Below are 23,950 nucleotides of genomic sequence, written 5' to 3'. Positions count from 1 at the left end.
GACTCTGCCATAGTTGGGATGCCAGTCTGAATGAGGACTCTTTGGGCGGGTCTTTGTCTGAGTTAATCCGGCTGGAACGTGCAGGCTCGCTGGTGTCTGGGCCCCAAACAGAGGGTATTAAACAGCAGCTCCCATCGCTGCCGGCTCAGACGGATGTGTGGACCCCGCAGGGACGAAGACAGGAGACCATGGCCTCGTTTAAGAAGTCCTTTGAGAGCCTGAAAGGCACAAGCCAATCGGCTGCAAAAGGAGTCACAGACACTGCAGGTACAGAACTACATCAACAACAACAAAAACTCCGGTCTGATAGACAAAGAAAATACTTCGTCAATTGTTGTTTTTATCCTTTACAAATGTTTAAAATTGTGGTATTGGAATCTTAAAAAGCAAACATGCCAACTGCTGTAGTTTTCTTCCCCTGAAGTCACTGTAAGTCCCTGTGGTGTGTTTTCAGTGCAGGCAGCTCAAGATGCTGTGCAGCAGGTGGCAGATTCCTCCAGAGAAACAGCCAACACAGGTAATGTGCCCACTGCTCTGTCTCTGAACTATTATGATGCGACAGTGGACATTTCATTTTCAGCAGGCTACAGCTAAAAGACATATTCAGGCTGTCAGAGGATGAAAAGGTTATTTCAGAATGTTCTAAGAGTTTATTACTTTGAGTATGAGAAATGACAAAAGTTTAATAGTTTTAATCAGACTACTGAATAGGTCTCTTCTGCTTCACTCTGACTCTTTGAAGCTGCTCAAGAAGCCAGCAGACAGACCCAAACAGCCATAGGAAAGGCTGCGGACAAGGCCACGGACACCATCAAGGAGTTTGGACACAAACTGGAAACCAAATAATTCATAAAATATGAACAATTCCAGCTGGAGCCAACTTTCCTGATCATCCATAGGTCATAGACAAGTAGTAATTGTTGGAATGGAAGTATGTTGGCATCAGAAAACCAGACAAAAGATACATAGTGTGTTCACATAACACCATACAGCTAACATTCCAAAGGAAATCTTTAGAAATTCTTGTTTTCCTGTCACATTTCCCATCATGTGTTTCTTGCTCTTTCATTATATGTGACTATTTTCGGAAATAAAAACAGATATCACATGTTTCTCAGGTTTGTAAAAGGTGATATAACACTGTCAGCGGATGCTGCAGAAGTTGTGTATGTGTGTGTGTGTGATGCATCCTGTTGTTGTGAGCACTCATCAATGAATCACCACGGTCACCAACACATTGCGGAGAAGACGGCCTTTGGCAGGCTGAGTGCTCCTGATGAGAATGTGATCGGAGCTGTCTACCTTGGCCCCTCAGCAACACACCTCCCTCCATCACACTACGCGGTTGCCAGGCAACAGCACTCCCGAGGCGGCTGGGGATTGGTGGAGGCCTTTTGAATTAATGGTGAGCCTACTTCTGTCAGTACACAGTGTTCTGGCCGTGCTGCAGCCCACCACTACAGCGAAACCTAGAACGGAAAGATTCTTCCCAAATAAATTAGGGAAAAATAAAAAAAATCCTTGGTTCCAGACAATTTACTGGCGGCGAGCAGAATTAAAGAGGCTCTAAATAAATGTGTGTCGTGAAGCGGAGAGGGTTGAGTGGGGGGCGAGCGGAGTGTGAAAGACGAGGTGGTTTATAGGAGTTTGTTTGTGTGGGAGGTGCAGCTCAGCTTCCTCCCGGCTCCTTCAGCTGATCTGCCCTGTTGTCTTTCATGTGCTCAGTTGCAGCAGTACTAATAGAATATTTCACAAATATCTTCTGCTACAATTTAGTTTGCATTCGTCTCATGGTCCTGAAATGGGACTTTGATAATCTATCATCACAAAACTAAATCTGGTTTTCATTTTAACATCCTGCTTTTTTTACTATGATTAATCAATGATTTCTTTATACTGAGAGTGGTCAGACAAATTAACACACACACACACACACACACACACACACACACACACACACACACACACACACACACACACACACACACACACACACACACACAGACAAATAAAGAAGAGAAATCAATCCACTGTACACTTCCCTTCAAACTGACCACTTTTATCTGCATGAAGCTTTTATCACCACTTCATGACTCTTCTAAAAATGTCTCCAATAAAGCCAACTCACAGGTTCATCTCTCGACTCACAATCGCCTCTGTGTTGCTATGAGAACCTGCAGTTAATTACTATGATTTACTGATGATTAGAGAGCCGAGCAGAGATTTTTTGTCATTACATTACCACTCACTGCCAGAAACCCGACCGTGGTTTCCAGGGAAACTGGAAATGTGAAGCTTTTCAATAGACACAGCCACAGCTTAAAGAGCGAGGGTTGCCTAAGACAGATTCTTCTAGAGACAAACCTGTAGCCACTGCAAATCACTTCCAATCAACAGGGGAGATGTACGGACATATGCGGGGTCTCGATCAGCGCTGAGATTTGTAATGCTTGACCCAAATCATCTGAGACTGAGCCATGGGGAGACTTCACTTTGACTCGGACTGCTGAGGTAGGTCTTTGACTCGTGATTTCCTCCACTGCATTTCATCATGTTTGCTCACGTAGTTAGAAAATAGAGCCCTATGCTGCATTCCTGTGCATGCTTTTATGTTTATGTGATTATGAACTTAAATAGGATTTAAACATGAGCTGTGTGAATGGTCTGAGTCATAATCAATCAGTAAAATGTTCTTAGAAATCTGAATAATAGTGTTTAAAATGCAGTGTAATGGTGTGTTGAGTAATAGTGAGAATGCCGATTACATTGGGAGACTAAAATAAACATGAATAATTTCCATCAAGTAGTAGCAGTGATGTAACATGTGCTGCACGTCTGCGTCTATCGCAAAAACAAAATGTTTTTCATCCTCCTCTCGTGCTGAGGCTTGTTGTTACAGTCACTGATTACGAATGGAACAAACACTGCTGTGTTGTGCCCCTGCAGGCACTTGTACTACTTAAATGCAGAGACAGGATGGGAAGTCTTAAGGACGAGATGAGAGGTTTCAGAGAGGACCACCAGCCTCACGACAAGACAGATGATGGAGAGCGTTCAGGTGGCTCAGATGACAGCGCCGTGCCAGAGGGAGCTCAGATAAACACAAGTCAAGAGTCAACAAGCCGAGGGGAAAATGAGCCAAAACGACACACGAACGCCAGCCACGCCGAGGAGGGAGGTGAGAGCCCGACGTCCAAAGATCAGGTGCTTTCAGGGGAGGATAGAGATAATCCTGACTCAACACAAATTAAAGACTGCACACAGACCGATGCCACCACTCTGACACAACAACCTGAAGCTGATGAAACAACCGCTCATCCCACAAACATGACAATCTGTACCAAGTCCCTGAAGAATGGAGATGCTGACATTCAGAGGGAAAAGTCTAAGGATAGTAGTGTAGGTCCGGACAGAGAAAAAAAGCCAGAAATTGTGACTGTCCTGGTGCCAGCAGCAACAGACCCCTCCAACCCACTTTCTCCAGACCCACGTTCCCCAGCTCCTTTTGGACAGCAACACATGCGCACGCAGGTGAGCCTGGAGGTCGTCCAGTGTCGCTCTGCAGCCACCAGCCCCATGACTCCTCCCGAGGGCGTCCATCCCTTCTTCTTCCCAATCTCATTTGGGGGACCCGGAGCTGTGGGCTCTGACACTAAAGATGCCGAGCTACAGGTGGGTCAGCAGGTGGAGTTCTGCTCCGTTGCCACGTCCCCCATGACCCCAAAGACGCCCTCGACCACTGCTTTCCCCAAACTAATCGGGAGGGAAATGGTGCAGAGGGGGGAGCCAGTGAAAAGATCAGAGGAGCAGAGGGAGAGCGATCGACAAGAGAGTTTCCCTGTGACAAGAAGTCTGACAGAAGCTGAGTCAGAGATAACCACAGCTTTGAAATGTGCCACATCAACCGAGCTGAATGACGGCTCCAGCTCTGCCAGCTGCACACAGCCACAAGTTACTGTGGAGGATAGTGATCGGCAGAGTAAGCAGCAGAGGATGGGAAGCATGGATCAGGACATTACAATCCTGGTCACCCACTATGGCAACAATGGGGAAGAAGATGAAGAGAATAATGAGTTATGTTCTTATTCCATTGAGCCAGAGATGGTCAAGATAGATGAATATGAGGAACTCGGTGAAAACAAGAGTGATGGAGATGAGAAGATCTCCACAGAGGCTGATGCTCCTGATCAGGACACGAATCCTCCTCAAAGCAAAGCTGCAGAATCATCTGCTCCTGCCAGTGAACAACCAATTACCAATAAGAAACCTGACAGTTCAGAGGGCAGAGAAAATAAAGATGTACGTGACGAGTCTGCGACAAAACCTCCCGTCCCTGAATCTCCAGCTCCCTTCGGCTGCCACAACATCTGCACACAGGTGAGCCTGGAGGTGGTGCAGTGTCAGTCTGCGGCCACCAGCCCTATGACCCCTCCTGAGGGGGACCATGCCTTCTACTTCCCAAGCTCTATTGGGAGATGTGGGGCTGTGGGTGCAGAGACTAAAGATGCTGAGATGCAGGTGGGTCGACAAGTGGAGTTTCGTTCAGTCGCTACAGCGCCCATGACCCCGAGAACGCCTACCACCACCACGTTTCCCGAGGTCATGAAGGAGGCACGTACGGAGGAGAAGATAGTGGAGGAGGTAGAGGTTAAAGACGAGCAGGTTGAGGAAGAGGTAGAATGTGAAGAGGAGGAGAAGGTAACTGAAGAGAAGAAAAAGGAAGCAGAAGAAGAAGAGGACCAAACAGAATCAATAAACTGTAAGGAGAAAGATGAGGAGAAGTGTGAGGAGCCGGTGCAGGAGGTGAGCTGGGACGATAAAGGGATGACGTGGGAGGTGTATGGGGCTGTGTTGGAAGTGGCCGTGCTGGGCTCAGCCATCCAGAAACACCTGGAGAAGCAGGTGAAGAAGCAGAAGCCGTCCATGCCGCCCCCGCCTCCTCTCAACCCCTCGGCCCTGCCCCCCTCAGAGGCCTCCCAGGGCGGGTCGGGTTCAGGGTCGGGCAAAGGCAGGGCCGGGAAGAGAGGGGATCGGGACGGGAAGGTGAGTCGACGCAGGAGAAACCCGTTCCGTCAGCTGATGGAGAACATGCAGCAGCCTCACTGCTGCTCCAGAGCTCACACCACCGAGTGACACGAGGATGAAGCAACAGGGCTGGCTGCAGGGAAAGAAATCACGTGACATCTGGTCGGTGTGGCTGTGATGCTGTGAATATTGTCTCGAAAATGTGAGAAGAGAATCACGTCCTCACACAAGACAAAAAAAGCACAAAGGCATTGAATACACACATCAGCCATTCAAGGGTTGTTTTTGTTTCTCTTTTATTAGATTTCGCTTTTTCACAGTTTTTCTGGGACGTCTCTCTGTAAAACCTGCCACATTGACCATGTTTGGAAAAATTAGGGTTTTATGTCATCGTTGGCTCTTTTCCTTCTCGTGCTTTTCACCAGGACCTTTCAATCGTCCACTGAGTCATTTTAGCTGCTGCTTTTTTTTGCCTCTTCTTTTTATGCACCTCAGACAATGTGATGCCATGGCAACCAGTGATCCTTCTCCTGGTTGCTAACAAGCTCAGCACTGAACGGCGTCGACAGAGGGAGAGATGACTTCAGAGTGACAGTTGATGATTGTGATTCATGACCTCCTGCTCCGTCAGCATGTTCTCTGGGTCGTTTTATTTCAGACATGTGGAAATTTGAATTTATCAAAATGTTGCTTTGTGTGTGACAGGAGTCTCTACCATCAGCGCTGGCTTTTTGTATGACTTATATTCCGCTTTTAGATTTGGCACAATGACTTGTTTTTATTATGAAAGAAGCATAAAAATGTACTGATGACGAGCACAATCAGGATCATTTTGGAAAAGCAATGACTCGTGTTATTACCACTTTACTGTATTTTAATGCCATGGCGAGTGATTCAGTTGTAAATTTTGTGATGAAACTGTGTTTTTGATTCAGAGGATGGTACAGTGTCAGTGATGATGGTGTTCATACATTAGTGGGCTGAAATCCACACTGGAAGAAAATGCTTTTATTCACAGATTGCACTTGTAATACATTCATTTAGATGTCAGTGAAATTATCCGTTCAATCTGCTGCTTGACGTCACAAAGTGTCACTGCATGAGGTTTCATTTCTGCAACAAGTGTCTCAAACCATGAGAAAACTCTTCTAACAGAACGTTCCTGAGGTCAAACCTTGAGGCGGACATGCAGGATTTCATTCATACATGATGTTAGATTCTTATGTGTACCTCTTGTTTGATTTTCTTTCTAGTAGCATCAGCTGTGACAAAAAAAAATAACATTGTGTTGGCATATCTTATAAAATAGTTAATTTCAAAGCAAACCGAACAATTTTTAATCCATCGCTTAATATACGAACAAAATAAAGTTATTCATGTGTGCAACAAATAATGGTTTTGTTTATTTTTCTGTTGATTGTGTCTGGATTCTCTCTGTCTAGATCAGGAGTGAGGAAACTTTTTTCCTGTCAAGGTCTATTTCAATTATTGACACATGTATAACATCCAGGATATAACATCGAAGCTGATATTTTCTTTTATCACAAAAAATTGTTGCTCTCATAGGTGTTCTTTGTATTTATGAAGGGCGGATCAAACGGAATCATCGGCGGAGACAGTTTGTCTCCCCTCTCCTGGTCTGGCTACTATTGTAAAGAGAGTTTTAAAGGAAGAGTTTGACATTTTGGAAAGTCGCTTTGTATCGTTGCTGAGAGTTGCTGAGAAGATGAATACAACTCTCAGCTCTGATCATTAGATATGAAGCTACACTTAGTTGTGCTTAGCTTAGAATAAAGACTGGACAAAGCTGTCTAATGTTCAAGAAACATTTGTGTGAATTACACAATCATCTTCATTTGTTTATTATTATCATTGTTGTTGTTGTTGTTGTTGTATTTGAGATTCTGGAAGGCTGATTTGGTTTTCTTTCTCTTCTCTGCTTTAAGTTTTTTAATTTAAGCTAAAACGGACTGATATGAAAGTTGTATTACTCTATATTGTTTAGGAAAAAAGATAGTGTAGTATATGATAGTAAAATGGTGTCCATTGTATTGTTTCCATAGTGTGTAATGGTCACATGGTTACATTTTTTCTTAAATTTAATGTTTAGTCAAAGCAAACTCACTTCAGATGCAAAATTCAACGTAGAATCTAAATAATATTATATTTACTTAATATTGGTCAGAACACAAAATCATATAAAGACAAGCTCTTAATGCAAAACTATAGGCTCTATTTTAAAGATCTAAGTACATGGTGCAAGTGCATTTACTATTTAAACGCGGCGCAAGATGGGAAAACGACAGCAAGGAAATTTCTGTTTCGCCAGGCGCAGGACGAGGCCCTATTTGTTTGATTAGTTATTTGGTCGATCTGGTCAGAGAAGCAACATGTGTCCATCTGAAGCCTGAGCTTGGTGCCTCTCTCTTCATTCTCTCCATCACAGGTCTGTGGTGCTGAAGGCTGGGTTACTAAAACCCATCTGAGGTTGGTCTCTCTTCTGTCCCCGCTGGGCCAGCGCTGCACCCAGAGGCTCAATGTACTCTGGTGGTCCGCTGTCCTCCTCCTCCTCTTCCTCTTCCTCCTCGATCATCAGCTGATGAGGAGCAGGAAAGAATTAATATTATAAGAACATCATTTTCTAATAAAAGGTTAAAAAAAATGTAAAGATGTAATCTCACCATGTTTGTTTTTATATGATTTCCAGGAAGGTCCATGTCATCAGTGTAGTCGAGGGAATTGAGACTTAAATGAAAAAAGAAATCTCAAATTATTCCTAGAACTCAGACTCAGTCATTTCCTAAAGACAATGTTTCTTTTCTCAAATCATTGTAGAGGTGTTTGGTTTAGCTGCAGGTCACATGACACTGTTGGAGCTGGAACCAGCTCTGTGTCACAACATGCTGCCGTGAGCAGACTGTGACAAAATGTTCACCTGGAAACCGTCCCACTAACTAACCAGAGAGCAGAGAGAGAGGCTGCGTGTCACTGTGAGCCACCGCCTTGTCAAACTGGGGTCACCACGCAAATAACTACCATCAGCAGATGATGGAGATGAGCACGGCGGTCAGGAGGGTCGTCTTTACCTGACTTTGTCCACATCTGAGCTCGCCTCGTCCAAGTCCAGGACCATGTGCAGGTTGAGAACAGGATTGGCTCTGTCAGGGAATAGTCGATCAATCAATCAGATTTCATTTGTAGAGCACTTTTCACACACACCACCCCCCAGAGCAAAGTAATATAAACAGGATCTGAGGTAACTCATATTTCCTATTGATCATTGTTGTTCACTGTTCATATTCCTTTGTTATTGAGATTCTGTTGTCTCCTCACCCCTCCATGGTGTACTTGTTGGTTCCAGGCACCACAGCGCCACCCTTTTGGTTGTCAGACGTCACCATGGACGCAGAATTCATAGCTTTAGCTGCCTTTAGCTTCCTCCTGTAGCTGTAATATGAAGCGAGCGCATACGTCAACTGACACCAAACCTCTCACAATAATTTTAAAACTATAGGACATGGGTCTTTGCTGGGACAGACAGTATGTTTTTGTCCCGTCCCTAACTTTATTCCCCTGTTCCTTACCTTCTGCGGGTGCACATGAGAGAGGTGGTGAGGACCGCCAGCATGATGATGAGGCCTCCCACCATCCCCAGCAGAATGTACTTCACAGGATCTACTTCTGGTTGGATCACAATAGGTTGCCCCTGAAACACAAGGAAGAAATCGGTCTTTAGTATGTTGTTGTCTGTAGACCTATGAGGTTTCAATTACACCTGTCAGATCTAACATTATATCACTTCAAACATAATAAGATAAAAACATACTATAATTATCATTGTTTCATCTTTATTTGTGAATAATCTTGAACTTCTGCAATAAGCTCATAACTTTTGATTATTTTTTCTAATATATTAAAATATAGTCAGAATTCAGTCTTTCAGTGTAGGAAGGCGTTGAGACATAATACATCTACAGGTTCCAGATACAGGTTTCTTGTCATTAGATACAGAGGAAGCTTTTGAAAAGGTGCAATGGACATTTTTATGAATGGGTAAAACTTTCATATAACAGAGAGAGAAGGTTGTCTATCATCAGATCTCTTATAAACGATCAAAATGGAGCCTTGACATTTCAGATCTTTTGATACCACATATTCCCTGTTGTAACCTGAGGTCCTCAGTGAAGGCCCAGAGGTGACCGGGCCTTTTCTGTCAGGGCTCCCACTCTTAGGAACAATCTCCCTGAGGCAAAGTCCTTATCCTCTTTTAAATCTATCTTAAAGACACATTTTTGTAGGTGTGCTTTCGTCTAGTTCTGATTTTACCACCTACTGATGATTTTATTTTTCAGAGTGTACCTTCAAGAGAGTATAACGAGCTCACAGAAATTGTATTTAATTTATAAATAATAATAATAATAATAATAATTTAATTTATTACTTACAATGTATCTGAGGCCAAGGTCAGCCAGTACAGGATAATGCTGAGGACCAGAGACCATCCTCTCGACTTCATTAGAGGTGAGAGCTGTCCCGTTGGAGTAGACGAAATACACCACCATCACAGTGATCGGTGAAGCTCTGAGAGGACAAAACACTTAAAAGACTGAACTTAGGTTTACAAATCTAAAATCCTTATTGTCAACTACCAACATCAAATAAGTGATCCTCCATAATATGACTGTTTTCAGGCAAACTTGCCCCACCTAGTGGACAAAAACTGAATGTCGACAAGAAGAGTTTCTGTCAACAGCAGCCAGTGTTTTATGACTGTATTCTGATGTAAGGTGATGTGAAGGTAGCGGTGAACTTGCCTGGATGTGTCACCAGTGTCAGGCCTGATTGCAACAACTTCAACAGCAGCATTGGTGGCAGCAGTGAGCGCCCTGGACATGTAGAGATCAGAGAAAATACTCAGTCATTAATGAGAACAGTATTAAGTTCTCCATCATCAGACGAATATGTTTACCTGATGATTTTATCACGATCCTGTTCAACTTGCTCTACGGTTCTTGTAAACTGAAGTTCGACTTTATACGATTCATCAACTGAGAAAATCTGCAAAATAACAAACAGTATAAATACAGGCTGCAGTTTTTGTCACTCTGGTGTTTACAAAGACAGACAAGCTAAAGCCTCATTTTATTTAATTCCCTCACCTCCAGTATGATGCTGCTGGAGAGGCCACCAGTATCAGTTGCAGTCACCGTTACTAAATATTTCCCCTTCAGTGACATTTCTAGTCCCTCAGTAGTTCTGTGGAAAGTTGAAGAAAACATAAAAGCAGTAATGGACACAGACACCAAGTACAGACACGTAAAAGGCCTCGTGTCTGTCTTCTTTATTGTAGTTTTCTGTCTTTTTGTGGGTTGTTTTGTGTTGTTATGTGTTATTATGGTTAAGGGACTTTTTCAGCTACAAAATTCTGTTTCTTTTGGTCTCCTGTTTTGTATCTCACTCTTTGTGTCACCTCTGGCTGTTTTGTTTCTGTTCTGAATTTTAATGTTAAAGGGAGAGTTCACCCAAAAATGATAATTCACTCATTATCTACTCACCACTGTGCAGATGGAGGGGTGGGTAAAGTGTCTGAGTCCACAAAACACTTCAGGAGTTTCAGGGGTAAACAACATTGCAGCCAAGTACAATGAAATTGAAGTAACTGGTGACCACTTCTTCAAACGTAAAAAACAACAAAATAATATGCCTCCATACTGTGGTGTCATCCAAGTGTCCGTAAGCCTCGACATTCAAATTCAACTCGAAACGGCGTCATTAAGACCATGTTTTTAGTCTAAATGTCCGATGTCATCCTCCTCTAGAGCCGCGTTCACGTCCGTGCACACCGCACAAGCTCTTTTTCAGCTACTTTCTGAATCTCTTTGTTGTGACTTGTGTGTTTTTCTTTTTTTTTTCATACTTTATTCACAATGTGGAGGTATATAACAGAGTGTTTTATTGTTCACCTCTGGCACTCTTGTCATTTTGTGAACATTTTGCATCTGTAATGATTATGTGTCTTTTGGTGAAAATCCATCACTGTGTAGTTTTTTAACTGACTTTTCAACTATCGATATTAACAGTCACTTCAAATGCAACCCAAACACACACACACACACACACACACACACACACACACACACACACACACACACACACACACTGACTCACACACATGCACCAAAAGTTGTGAGAACACCCACATACATGTTTAGAGCTGAATGATTTGTACTAACTTGTAAGATGCTGATGGATTATTGTTTACTCACTGAATAATCCCAACATAAATATCCTTCTGCTGTGTGGTGACGGCCTCAAACAGCATCCTTATGTTACTTGTGTGATTGTTGGTGTCTTCGAACTGGACTGCTGTTACTTTAAAGTCAATCTGCCTGTTAACTCCAGAGTCACCATCTATAGCCTGAGAGCAGTGTGAGATACAAGCAAGAATGCTTGGATGTCATTTTACATATGTTATAACAGGCTGAAATCACGTAAGTAATTTTTTCCCTTTCATACTCACAGTGACTCCTGCAACTGATGTCCCTTTACTTGCACTTTCAGACACCACAACTAAAGAGGGGAAAGGAAAGGTTATTAGAACAGAGAGTCTCCAGTTAAAGGATACCTTTGTTTATAATTGTGGATGTGTACATAAATGACTCTCGGTCCGATAGATCACATCCGCTGGCTACAATGTAATCTAATGGGGCAACTGCAACAGTCTATGAAATGTCCTCTTCAAGAGCTGTTCATCTCCAATTAAAGGCTCAAATAGATATCTTAGCTAAGATAATAATTGGGGGTCAGAAGCTGTGTGGTTGGACCAATTAACTGGTGCGCTGGAATGGTGGTCATGCCCAAGAAAGTTGGCAAGAATGTGCGTCTGATTTACAGAAGAATCAGCCAGGTACACCACATTTATTACCCCCTTGGCCGGGTCCAATTTAATCACCTCCCAATTGAGAAAGGAACACATCTTTCAAAAGAAGGGGATGAATAATCCTCTGAGGTCTAACGAGACAAAGGAAGTCTACCCGTTGTTCTCTAAAAAGGGGAGATGTGGTATTTTTGTACATCATATGTTTGAATATTATATCTTAAATGGTATATGGTCTGTATTTATATATCGTTTTTCTAGTCCTGATTACCACTCAAAGCACTTTACATTACAGGTTACTGCCATTCACCCATTCACACACACATTCATACATGGGCAGCACTTTTTCTATGAGGGGCAATTTGGGACCTTCTGGTTAGAGAAGTTAGAGACTGCTCTACCTCCTCAGCCACAGGGAAGAAGCATATTGTAGTCGATAGGACCTGAAAGGATGTTAGTTTGTACCGGGGGGAATGTTATTGTAGGGACACAGACGGGCAGGCTATGCTCGGTTAACAGTCTTTGTGAAGATTACTCCTTCACACAAACACGACAGCACCCACATTTATAAACATAGAACCCAGGTTGAAAAATACCAGAATTCCTCTTGAAGGAGTCACAAGTGGAAAATAACTACAAACCAAATACAGAATTTGAGGGAATGAATTCAGGAGCGTTGTCGTTGATGTCTTCAATGTTGATCACCATTTGTCCTGAAAAATATCAAAGTAAAGCATGGTGAACAGAGTGTGTGTGTTTGATGATTTTATGCCTTTACTATGCTTTTACTGCTTTGATTTGATGATCTTTTGTTATCTATGAACAGCCCAGTTCTGACCTGTTTTAACACTGTTGTTTTCCCCCTTCTCAGTGAACTCGTCCACCACCTGGACCTCTATCACCGCCTGGTCACACTGTTCATAGTCCACTGTGTACGACAGGTTGAGTCTGACTTCCCCCGTTGGATCGAGGATAAACCAGCTGCAGGGTATCAGAGAGCCGTTGCATCTGCATTTGATGGATTCCAGTTCGTAAACCAGTGAGTGATTTCCGTCTTTGTCCTGGCCTGTGAAACTCCCAACAGCCCCACTGACAGTGGTGTTCTCCTTCACCGTCACAGGCACCGTGGGCGTGAACTCAGGCCTCTCGTCGTTCACGTCCAGCACGTACACCTCCACCGTCGTTACAGCTTTCTTTTGCTCAAAATCTATTGCCTCTACCCTCAGTCTGAATTGCTTCCGAGCGCTCTCATAGTCCAATTCAATGTCGGGGTCCACGGTGATGTTCCCCCTGTAGCCCCTCTCGTCTGCGAAGGTGTGAATGATGAAGCTGCCGAAGCTTCCTTCGATTATGCTGAAAGAAATGCGATTGAAGTCTGTCGTTTGGTCCAAATCCTCAGCATAGACAGAGCCCACGTATGCACCTGATTTTAACGGAAAGAAATACAAATTAAATCTAGTCACACAATTCTGAACACCTGAAATCCATTTGCAAACTTTAACACTCACCTCTTTCTCCTTCTTTAACAGAGAAATTATAAGAGACGGCCTCAAATTGCGGAACATTATCATTGATATCCTGCATGAAAAGAAGACAGTAACAGTTATCATCTTCACCAGGGAGTGGCAGCATCAGTAGCATCACAGCACCAGAGTCTTAATATGAATTTCTGAAGTCTCACCTCTACATTGATAATAACTGGGACCATAGAGGACAACGGGGGAGTTCCTTTGTCAGTAGCAGTTACGTTGAGTTCGATCCTCCCATTCAGCTTCGGGTCCAGGACCTCTCGATCCAGCTCGCCATTGTTTTTCAACACGCCAGTGTTTGTGTTGATGGTGAAGTTGTCACTGTACCTGCTCTGCATAATTCCATACACGATTTGGCTGTTTTCTGTATCAGAGTCGTCGGCATCAGTCGCCTTTCCAAATGAGAAAATTAGAGAAAACTGTTAGGAAACAATGTGCTTTATGTAATGTTACTACTACTGTAATGTAAACTACATTCCTGGAAACATGTGGACACCCTAAAAAAACAATTGTATGTTACTTGAAACCACTAAATCCCAAACTATGGCCATTCCTTTGCAGCAATGACACCATTCACTCCTCTTGGTGTCTGTATATGAATACTGTGATATACTGATAAGCTAAAATCTTTAACTCGTCTGTTGGAGCCTGCAGGTGGCTGCTGGGGTAGTGGGGGAGCTGGGGTAGTGGGGGGCGGTAGTGATGCCTGACTCCACAAGCAAAGGGATGAATGGGAAATCTTTGCAGTTTAAATAGACTGCCAAATTGAGAGGGTTTGTATGACAGACAATAGTAGAGAGTGAGGCAGTTTGAGTTGACTGTCTGAACAAGCTCGCAAGCATCACTCCAGTAGTGAAGCCTGGCACACACTAGATCAGGACTCAACATGTTGCGTGAGCATTCATACATAAGCCCAGTCAGTCACTTTGGTCCTCCCAAAGCTGTTGATGACACATGAACTGAGTCCATCACTTATGTCGATCATGAGTCTAACGGTGTAAATATGTGCAGTACTTTTTACAAATAGCACAAATAATGAAAAACATCCTCATAATTAACAAGGAGGGCACATTCCTCTGCCAAAGCCTAATAGTCCCCTTGTGAAACAATATTTAAATTCAATAGATCAAGATTTTTACTTGTATCTTCACCAAATTACACACACTCGTGTATATATTTATATCAAGATCTAAGAATTATTCTCTGAGAAATCTATGAAAATGTTGAAAAATGCCCTTTCTGGTATTATTAAAGAAAGTGAAAAAAAACCCTCCTGGATGGTTTGCTGTTTACTGTTGTCTTATCATTCTGTCACTGTTACCTCAATCTTAACTTCAAGCTGTCCCCCCTCCTCCACAAACACCAGGTAGGAGTCTCTGTTGAAGACTGGCTTCTGGTCATTGATATCGGTCACAGTGATCTCCAGCACTGTGTTGCCGGGCTTCCCGTCTGTGTCTCTGGCCTCCAGAGTCGCTGAATACAGAGATCTGACCTCGCGATCCAACAGAGTCGCGTTTTTCACATAAATTGTGCCCGTTTGTGGCTCCACGTCAAAGTACAGTCGTCTGGCAACACAGATACAGACAGATGCAGTCAGTGATGTTGTCAGGGAGCATGAAAACAAACCAAACTACATTTTATTGGGTATTTGAGTGCATTTTTTGAGTGTAGACATACATGCTGTCTGGAAGAAGTCTGTAGGTGATGTTGCCTTGATCCATTGTGTCAGGATCCTCTGCCTGGGGAAAAAAACAATATGAGCTTATCTGAGAGTTTCTTACACTGTCTGGGTAAGAAAATAAAATAAGTTTAACACGTACAGTGATATTGGCCACTATCGTCCCATTTTGAGAGTGCTCAGACACATTCAGCTTATAAGTGTCTTGTGGGAACTTGGGGCTGTTGTCATTGGTGTCCTTGATGGAAATAGTAACTGTAGCAGTGGAGTGGAACGTGGGTTTATCTTCATCTATGGCAGTCACCTGTACACATGGTGAGAGCAACACATTAGCACCTTAGACTGGTCAAAGCACAAATATGATAACCAAATGAAAAATAACATGTCACAGCCTGTTTTGAACTCTTACCTGCAGAACTATTTGCTTTATCTCTTCAAAGTCCAGCAGTTTGGGCTGCTTGACCAGCAGCTGAACGATACTATCTGACGACGTATATTGAGGTTCCACAGAAAACACGTCCTTGTCAATTCCCTCCAGGATTAGTTTAGTGCGGGACATCTGTGAAAATCCAACAGAGATTATTCATGCTCCATCATGATTGTGACTCTTTAAGTATTAAATGTCATATTTTCTTACCTTATCGGGGTCTTTGACCGTCATGTTGATGGATACGGACCCCAGTGCGTGTTCAAAGACCTCTCCTGTGAAGTGGCTTGCTTTCACACAGGAGAGGCCTTCACACTTATAAAACTCAGGCCCGTTGTCATTGACGTCAATGATGCTGATCAGTACATTTGCTGTGGTGCTGGCTTGTGACCCGTGGATGTTTGGTTTAGACTCAGTGGCCTAAAACATAACAGAGAAGAATCCTTTTATTTTTTCAGCTTAACATTATTTTTAAATAACATGTTCTCAAATACATAAGATTCTCAACTCAACGAGACTCGTAAACATTTGTGTCATTATTTTCAGCTAAGATATACAGTATGTTCAACATTGGGTGTAATTTTCAAATATATCACTGGCAACATTGGGAGGCTGTATGTTGCATTTATTGTTTTTGCTTTTTTCACAGATTTTTGTACTTCCACACATCAATTTGAAGTGAAAGAAAGGACTCAACCTCAACAAATATTTGCATAAAATCATGTTTTGTTTTCTGTGAGATTAGACAGACACCATTCTTGAGACGGTTATGTTGTATGTATGATTGAGAGGAGATTCTGCTTCTGTCCTAAATTCAATTATTTTAACTTAGGTTCCTCGAGCAAAGATGGCACCTTCTTCACAAATGACTTTTCTGCCTCCTCACCTCCTCCTCTCTCATGATGAACCATGCAGAGGGGATGACAAAGCTGCGAAGCCTTGTCAAGATGTCGCCCCCTCACTCAGCGTCACTCCTTGAGTTCTTTGCCATCACACCCTCTGCTCTGGTGTCCAGAATTAATCTCCTTTTGACCCTTTCTTCATCCCCCTGTGCTCGACCACCATGTCAACAATGTCCCTGTTGTCTCACATGATCTTCAAGCTGACGGAAATTTCCTTTAAGATATTGCACCTACCTAGCCTCATACTAGTGTTTTGTTTAGATATAAATACAATCAAAGAGCAATGAGCAGTTTGCTAAAACTAGATGTTTTTTTAAGTTGTGAAGGGGTCACACGTGTTGAAGTTTGTCCTGATATTTATGTAAGTCGCACAGGTAAGTTGCTGTGGTGCTGTCCTGCTTTGCATGAGTTAGCCACATAGCTGCTGCACAGGCGGTGTTGCTGTGAAATCCCCAGGCAGTAATTTTCTATTGCTGTGGTTAGTGCAAGTAGGGTCTTTGGAGACAGTTTTAAAGTGGAAAAGTGGCGCCTGAAAGTTGTACTTTGTAAATGTTCACTTTTTTTTTTCTCCCAACTGCAGCTTTAACATCTTATCTTGATTTGACATTTTGGGAAATATGCACAGTCACTTCCTTGCCTAAAGTCAGATAAGAAGCTCTGCCACCACCTCAAATGGTAACTCATTAACATGGTGTATCTCATTTCTTCAATCCATACAAACAGGAAAACACAGCGTCTCCACGTTAGCATGAGCAGAGGCTTGTGATTGGTGGATTTGAAGGCTAATTGGCTGTTAGCTTCATGTTTAGTATACTGGAATGAGAGTGATCTCGATACTTTCATCAAATCTAGCAAGAAACTAGAATAAATGTATTATCCATAATGTTGAACTATTCCTTCAATTGTGGTACAAGAACGGTTATTTTTTAACCCAATGAACTCAAAATACACTCATTACTATTACTTCACTTATTTACATTACCTTTACAGTCAGGGTAACAGTATCACCAACAAGTTCTCTGTCAATTGGTGACATCACAGATATGATGCCATTGTTGCTTGAGATTTTAAACAGGCCAGCTGTTGTCGAATCTGTCAAACAAAAAAGACAAACCATTTATCACTTGCTCGCTCTCACTGCAAACAACACACTGTTTTATTTTGTGCAGGTTGTTGAAGCTTACTTTCAATGCTGTAGTTGATAACATCATTAATTCCTATGTCTTGGTCTATAGCAATCACTTTAAACACAGATGTGTCCTGTCAAAGAAAAAAAAAGGTTTTCTGAAACTTTAAGCAGCTGAAAGTCTCTTATTTACTCACAAACTATAGACTGTTTATGGCACACACAATATGGAGGCTTTTTGTCATATCACACCATGATTTGCAGCAGAAAATAAAAAGATTGTAGATTAAAGGAGACATATTATACTCATATTCAGGTTCATAATTGTGTAGTTACTTGAAAAGGTTTATATGCTCTAATGTTCAGAAAACACATCACTTTCCTCATTCTCCATATTGCTGCAGCTTAGTTTCCTTTTTAGCTGAATGGTGAAATGCACTGAATCAAATAAAGGCAATAAAACTATTCACCCTGCATGTACCCAGAATAAAATTCATCCGCACTCACCACCGGATAGTTCTCCTCAACTCTCCCTAAATAGGGAACACCGATGAACTGTGGGTCGAGATCTGCGACGTCCTCAACCGAAATGAAGGAATAAACAACACTGGAGAAATATTTTGTTTCATTATAATAACACCGGCCCCCACCATCCTGAAATCAAACACACAAAGGTATTGAAACTCAAAAAATGTACGGCTACATTTAATAGAAGATTCTATTCAATACAATAGATCATTGATTGCTTATGATTATTGATTAACTAACAGATCACTCACAGGATAATAGATGGCATTACTAATAAGCATGATGGTTCAAAACTGAGCATTCAATTGTGGCAGCATGGAGGCATGACTGAAGCACAGAGTATAAATAACAAACATAAATCAAGCTGTAAATGGTGCAGTATGCTCCCCAGACTGATGTTAGATAATATCATTAATACATAATATTGAACATAAGAACTGTTCCCCATATAGGAATCTACAATTTTCTATGATACATTTGTTGCATAGTATCATGAGAAGCTTGATGCCACTCTCTGATATATTTCTGCGTAGCATGAAGTTACAGTCAGAAGATGGTTAGCTTAGCTTGGCATAAAGACTGGAAACAGGTCATCACTATAGGTTTTAAGAGACGAGATTCTGTGTTTCATCAAGGACAAATATATAGAACCAAATCCAAACTCAGCGGTATAAGCACAATACTTACTGTTGCTTTGATCTTAAGACGATAGAAACTGCTTAGTGAAGTATAATTCAGAGGTCCTGCTAATTTGACTTCACCACTTATGTTTCCGATGCTGAACACACTTGATCCTTCATTTGGAGTAACCTAGAAAGCAAAGAGCACTTGAACCTTTCCTTATATTTATGGATCATCAGAATATGATATCAATAAATGAATTTATTGAGGAAGCTCACTTGATCAATGCTGTAATAAACAATACCAGCAGATGAAGTATCTGGATCCACAGCCCGCACCTTAAACAATGGTGTGCCTACAATGGTATTCTGATGAAATAGAGAGGGATAAAAACAAGAGGGAAAAAGATTTAATTCAACACAGGAATGTCTCTCAGCATTAAGTGAAAGCTAATTCTTACATCATGATGGATTGTTATACTGTTTACATATTATTTTTTTTATAGAAAAACTGAGTAATTAAAAAGGTTAAGATAACTATTGACACAGAGGTTTGACTTACTTCTGGAATCACTTCATCATATGAAGCCTCCTGGAATATGGGTTTGTTGTTGTTGGCCTCCATCAATAGTAGAGTTAACTCTCCTGGTGTCTAGGACAATGCAAGATGCAATCGTTGAATACAATGAACAAAACCAACATGAAACAGATGATTAAAACTAATGTCACTTACCTTATTTGGACCATCAGAGACAAGAACTCCAAGAGTTAGACTACCCTATACCAAAGTAAATTCAAAAACAAATATATAAAATTGATAAAACACATACACACAAAATAAAATGATGTTGTTGATGACTGAAGGATATCTCCTTCTATACCTCGGTATTTAGCGGAAGTTCGAGTTCTACAATCCCAGTGTGTTTGCCGACACGGAAGTAAAAAGCATTGGGCCCAGTGAGTGAATAAGTCAGGTTAGCATTTTCTGCGTCTGTTGCATTTATAGTAAACGCATAGCCATCTGTAGAAAAAAACAGTGGTGGAAGATATAAAGTTGTGCAGTATTTTGTGAGGCATAATATCACAAAACTGAAATAAAGGCAGTTCTCAATATTTCACACACACTATACCTTTGGGGATGTCTTCACACAAATTGTAAGTAAACTTGTGGATTGTAGGACTGGTATTAGCTGCAGAAACAGTATATGAGTGTTAGGTAGAGATGTAAATAGGTACATAATGATAAAAATGTAAAAAAAGAACATAACTGAACAGTCACCATATGTTAAGCTGATAAGGCACAACAGTAGAATACTTCCTGGGATCCCCTCCATGACTGAAAATGAATAGAAAAATAAATGTTATAAGCAAAAGAGTTAGATAGTGACCACAACGAGAGTGACCATATTGCTGTTTAATTGGAAATGTTTACCTTGTGCACCATAATTACTTGTGCATATTTAATCATAACCAGAAGTGAACTCAAAATATTTTGTGAGAGATGAAAGATGACAGTACATCTAAAACTGAAACATTGTCACCCAGCTGGTAGCGTTAGATGAAAAGTCAGACGAAGACTAAAGTCAGGAGGATTCATGCACTGGGGACCAGGAATAGCTGGACAAAAATTGTATCCAATAATTTGGGAGACATTTCAGTCCACCTCAAGTTGGTAATTGAGAGACCAACACAGCCATCATCTTAGAATTGAACCTCTCAAATATGGGGCTTTCAGCCCTTTCTCAGACCATTGTACCTTGAAAATCATGTTTTTTTCCTCTGGAAATAACACGAACAACATTCAAAGCATTTTAAGATGTAAGATGCAAACAGACATATAACAATTACAGTAATCAAGCGCGGCCATTTCTGTGGGTTGAAATTTAACAGTATATTGCACTTTTGACAACACCCAGATTAGTAGCATCATAGCTATGATGTGACATCACTGGATAATATGTTGGAAAGTTTCATTTACAGAGAATGAAGAGCAGTGTCAGCTCTACGCCCTCATCGAATCTTTAACACTGATAAGGTTAGAGGTTCACATAGATGGTTAGTTGGAGATTTACATTACACAAAATTATATTTAAGTAAACCGGAACTTGAACAGCAGATCATTTTGATCAAATATGAACATGAAATAAATTCTAAGGACATTTTTGCTATTTTACATAACACTCACCTGAGAACAAAACATATAATTCAAGTGAGAGAGATTTTTGAGGATTAAAAATGTCATTCCTTGAAAAGCCCTTAAACTTTTCAAATTACAGTTGAGGTAAATAAACTCAAGAAAAAAACTTGTAGGGAATCTTAACAGATCAAAATCAAGATGGATATTTTACACTTTCATTTTACAGTCATATGTAAGTTTGAAATTTTTATTAAACATTCATTGATTTTATTTTAATTGTCATTTAAGGATTAAATTATCCCTATGATTTAGTCTTTGTGTGAATGTTTAATGCTTAAGGCCATTTCAAGCTTTTCAAATGTTTGCCAACATTAGTTCCACTGTTTCTACCTGATGTGTAATTAAAGTTGCAATCCGAACGCTTTTGATGTTTTGAGGATCAGTTTTTAATAAATGTGAGAATAAACAGATTTTTAATGCTGTAATTTCTGAGGTATAATCACTTTGGTTGCTCTGCGCTTCTTAGAATTGTTCAATTTGAATCTGTTCCTCTCACAATACAAACTGTATCCTATGTTATACAGTTTTTACCACAACAGATTTAAGTGATACATATATTCCCTGTCCTTACAATATCAGCACATTTTACATTAGCTCTCTTTGTGATCCTCACAGAGCTGTGCAGACTCTATAAGCAACACACTGACACTCAAAAAGCATAAATCAAATATAAAATGAAGCAGTCAGACTTACCAGAAGACGTTCATAGGGAAGGTTCTCTTTTACTGATGCCTGGATGAGACCTTTGGCTCTTGTTGCTCCCAGTAATAACCGTCACACTGTCGTAAATATAAATGATTAACACATACACGAACGCACTGGCAATAATCCTGGCACCTAACCTCCTCCTTGTGCTTGCTTGTTGAACAAAAATCGCAAAAGCATCTTACTAAGGGCAAAAAGTTAAATTGATCAACTTTGCAAAATATCCACCTGTTGTTATCCCTAACACATGGACACATTATAGCTGTTGATAGTACTAACAGATAAGTCCAATGCAGCAAGCTCCTCTCCCCATTATTGTCTGGTCAGCCCACTGGGGATACAGGGCATCGTGCCATACTGGGTCACCAGTGTCCATACCAGAGCCCCAGGAGCATGTGAACTGACCTCTTGTCTGAATGGCTGCTTCTGTTGTCTATGGCAACAACAACAACAGTCTATTTGCCTCAATTGAGAAAAACCAATGTGTCCATGCGGCCTTTCTAAAGTGTGCTTCATCAGAAGCAATCATTGGACCGATGCCTTGTTCAGATTTGTGCACCTCCCTAATGAGACCCCCCCACCCCCACCCCCCACCCCCTGCCTGTCCTTCTAATTAAAGAGCCTTACACAAATGATAATCTGCCCGTTGGCTTCATTCATTATCAGACATTTACCTCAAAGCAAAAGCACAAAACTCACGCTGACCAGTGCATTTTTTTCAGTTGGGATCCTTTAAGAAATTAAAACAAAGTTTAAAAGCCTTACATGAACATGTCCACTGAATAATCGGGGACAGCTAAATGGTAGCACAAGCATGCTAACATGCTAACATGCTCACAGTGACAATGCAAACAGGATAATTACCATGGTTACTATATTAGTTCGGCATGGTAGCCTACCTAGCATTAGCTAATTAGTACAACAATAAAACGATTAGCATCCAAGTGGACTCCCTCTGGATATCGATGAGTGATATCCCAGGAATCTGGTACCTAATCTTATCCTTATAGACTTTGGTTTATAACTTATAATATTAAAAAGCAGCACAACCACTGCTGACCCTTCAATGTGAATGTACCATATAAATGGGTGGAACTTAATAAAATGATGCCAAAGCAATTCTAGTCAACAAAATCGGACTGTAACATAAATGATTGAATGATTTGAGGGTGTTGTCTTACATAGACAAGATGATAAAAGTAACAACGCACACAAGCTTGCAACATAACAAACATGATTTTGTAAAGAGAATGACAGATCGAAATAATGTAATAAAAATTGACCAAATTCAATGAATAACTAATAATATATTTTTAAAACATATATTCTTTCTATTCTGTTAAACTTTATTTATTACTATTATTTTTCTCATTCCAGTTCACAAAGGTGTTGTCCATATTATTCCTTGTGGAGGAACTAGTCTACAATCTAATTATTTTCCTTTGGATTGAAGCCATTTGTATTTTCGGCTTTTGGGGGAATTCTCTGTGTGTACACATTTTCTTACGTGTAAAAACTATGCAAAACAAGCACAGCACATGCAGATATAAGAACAGTATCGCAGACAAAATGTAATTAACATTCATAATATTGATAAAATGTAATTACTGATTCGTTGAGTTTTAGATCCAGCTTTTGCGTGTGAATTTTACATTAATGGAGGAACAACAACATGAGCTGCTGGGCACTAGTCGCTCTTCTCCCACTTCAGTCCACTCAGAGGCAGGGGTGGGTCTTCTTGTGCCCTGATTGGACAATTTGATGTTGTCTGATTGGATATTAAGGCAAAGACATAAATACAGCACTGTTAACAGCCATAACTCAGTCATTTTTCACACTATCTGCACAAACGACATATGTATTTTCTTTGTCAAAGTCCTCTTGCTCTGACAGCATATCATTTAACAACATGCATCAGAACTTACTTTCCTCTGCTAATGCACTTAATTCAGCTCCTACCAGACCAATGCATTTCTGATGGAATCAAATATTTCAGATAACTTCAACCTCGCTCACATGACGTAACTCACATTTTAAAAGTTTGCAATCGTTATCTTTCCGGTTTATCCAACTCTCAATTCAACTTTCAGCTGTTTCATCGAGCAAATTCAAGCCAGAAATTCAGTTCAGTTCAGCTTGTGTAAACGGCAGCAATCCCACCAGTTTATTCGAAAATTGAGAGTGATCACTCCGGACATGTTCTAATGCCAGTTGTTAACAGATAAACTTAAAGCTGATCATTTGTGACCAGATCGCCCAAGGTATGAACAGGGCCTTACCAAAACCTATAGCTACAGTTTTTTTTATATATTCCACAACTACATTTATCGTACAAT

The 23,950-nt window shown here is 41.0% G+C and overlaps 2 protein-coding genes across 2 annotated transcripts; one reads left to right on the top strand and one right to left on the bottom strand.

Moving 5' to 3' along the window:
- The first annotated feature begins 2,243 nt into the window (after positions 1-2,243).
- Positions 2,244-6,415, top strand: LOC118112339 (G protein-regulated inducer of neurite outgrowth 1). The gene is made up of 2 exons (XM_035161571.1): positions 2,244-2,511; positions 2,947-6,415. Exon 2 carries the CDS (start codon positions 2,977-2,979, stop codon positions 5,131-5,133), a length of 2,157 nt encoding a protein of 718 aa, XP_035017462.1. The 5' UTR covers positions 2,244-2,511; positions 2,947-2,976; the 3' UTR covers positions 5,134-6,415.
- A 31-nt stretch (positions 6,416-6,446) lies between these two features.
- cdhr2 (cadherin related family member 2) lies at positions 6,447-21,896 on the bottom strand. Its single transcript, XM_035161578.2, has 31 exons — positions 21,603-21,896; positions 19,992-20,048; positions 19,843-19,902; positions 19,594-19,733; positions 19,446-19,490; positions 19,275-19,364; positions 18,992-19,081; positions 18,780-18,902; positions 18,072-18,218; positions 17,623-17,698; positions 17,421-17,530; positions 15,747-15,956; positions 15,519-15,668; positions 15,252-15,413; positions 15,109-15,170; positions 14,753-14,996; positions 13,584-13,823; positions 13,411-13,480; positions 12,741-13,325; positions 12,544-12,615; positions 11,546-11,595; positions 11,292-11,443; positions 10,185-10,281; positions 9,995-10,083; positions 9,840-9,911; positions 9,471-9,606; positions 8,610-8,731; positions 8,359-8,472; positions 8,112-8,183; positions 7,707-7,770; positions 6,447-7,621 (listed from the first exon to the last, which is right to left on the bottom strand). The coding sequence occupies exons 2-31, from the start codon at positions 20,044-20,046 to the stop codon at positions 7,466-7,468; spliced, it is 3,855 nt and encodes a 1,284-aa protein (XP_035017469.2). The 5' UTR covers positions 20,047-20,048; positions 21,603-21,896; the 3' UTR covers positions 6,447-7,465.
- Between the last annotated feature and the right edge of the window lie 2,054 nt (positions 21,897-23,950).

This window comes from Hippoglossus stenolepis, chromosome 7, assembly GCF_022539355.2.
Source record: "Hippoglossus stenolepis isolate QCI-W04-F060 chromosome 7, HSTE1.2, whole genome shotgun sequence".
Lineage (NCBI taxonomy): Eukaryota > Metazoa > Chordata > Actinopteri > Pleuronectiformes > Pleuronectidae > Hippoglossus > Hippoglossus stenolepis.
Note: the sequence above shows the minus strand (reverse complement) of the source record. Positions and strands in the feature narration are given on the sequence as shown.

What these genes read in the sequence shown, in the direction of transcription:
- LOC118112339 (XM_035161571.1), top strand. Translation starts at nt 2,977, where the DNA reads ATGGGAAGTCTTAAGGACGAGATGAGAGGTTTCAGAGAGGACCACCAG.
- cdhr2 (XM_035161578.2), bottom strand. Translation starts at nt 20,046, where the DNA reads ATGGAGGGGATCCCAGGAAGTATTCTACTGTTGTGCCTTATCAGCTTA. An exon ending in TCCCTCAAATTCTGTATTTG is followed by an intron (nt 11,596 to 12,543) that starts GTTTGTAGTTAT and finishes TCCCCTCTTTAG; the next exon opens with TTGTGGTGTCTGAAAGTGCA. An exon ending in TCAGATGTGGACAAAGTCAG is followed by an intron (nt 7,771 to 8,111) that starts GTAAAGACGACC and finishes TTTTCATTTAAG; the next exon opens with TCTCAATTCCCTCGACTACA.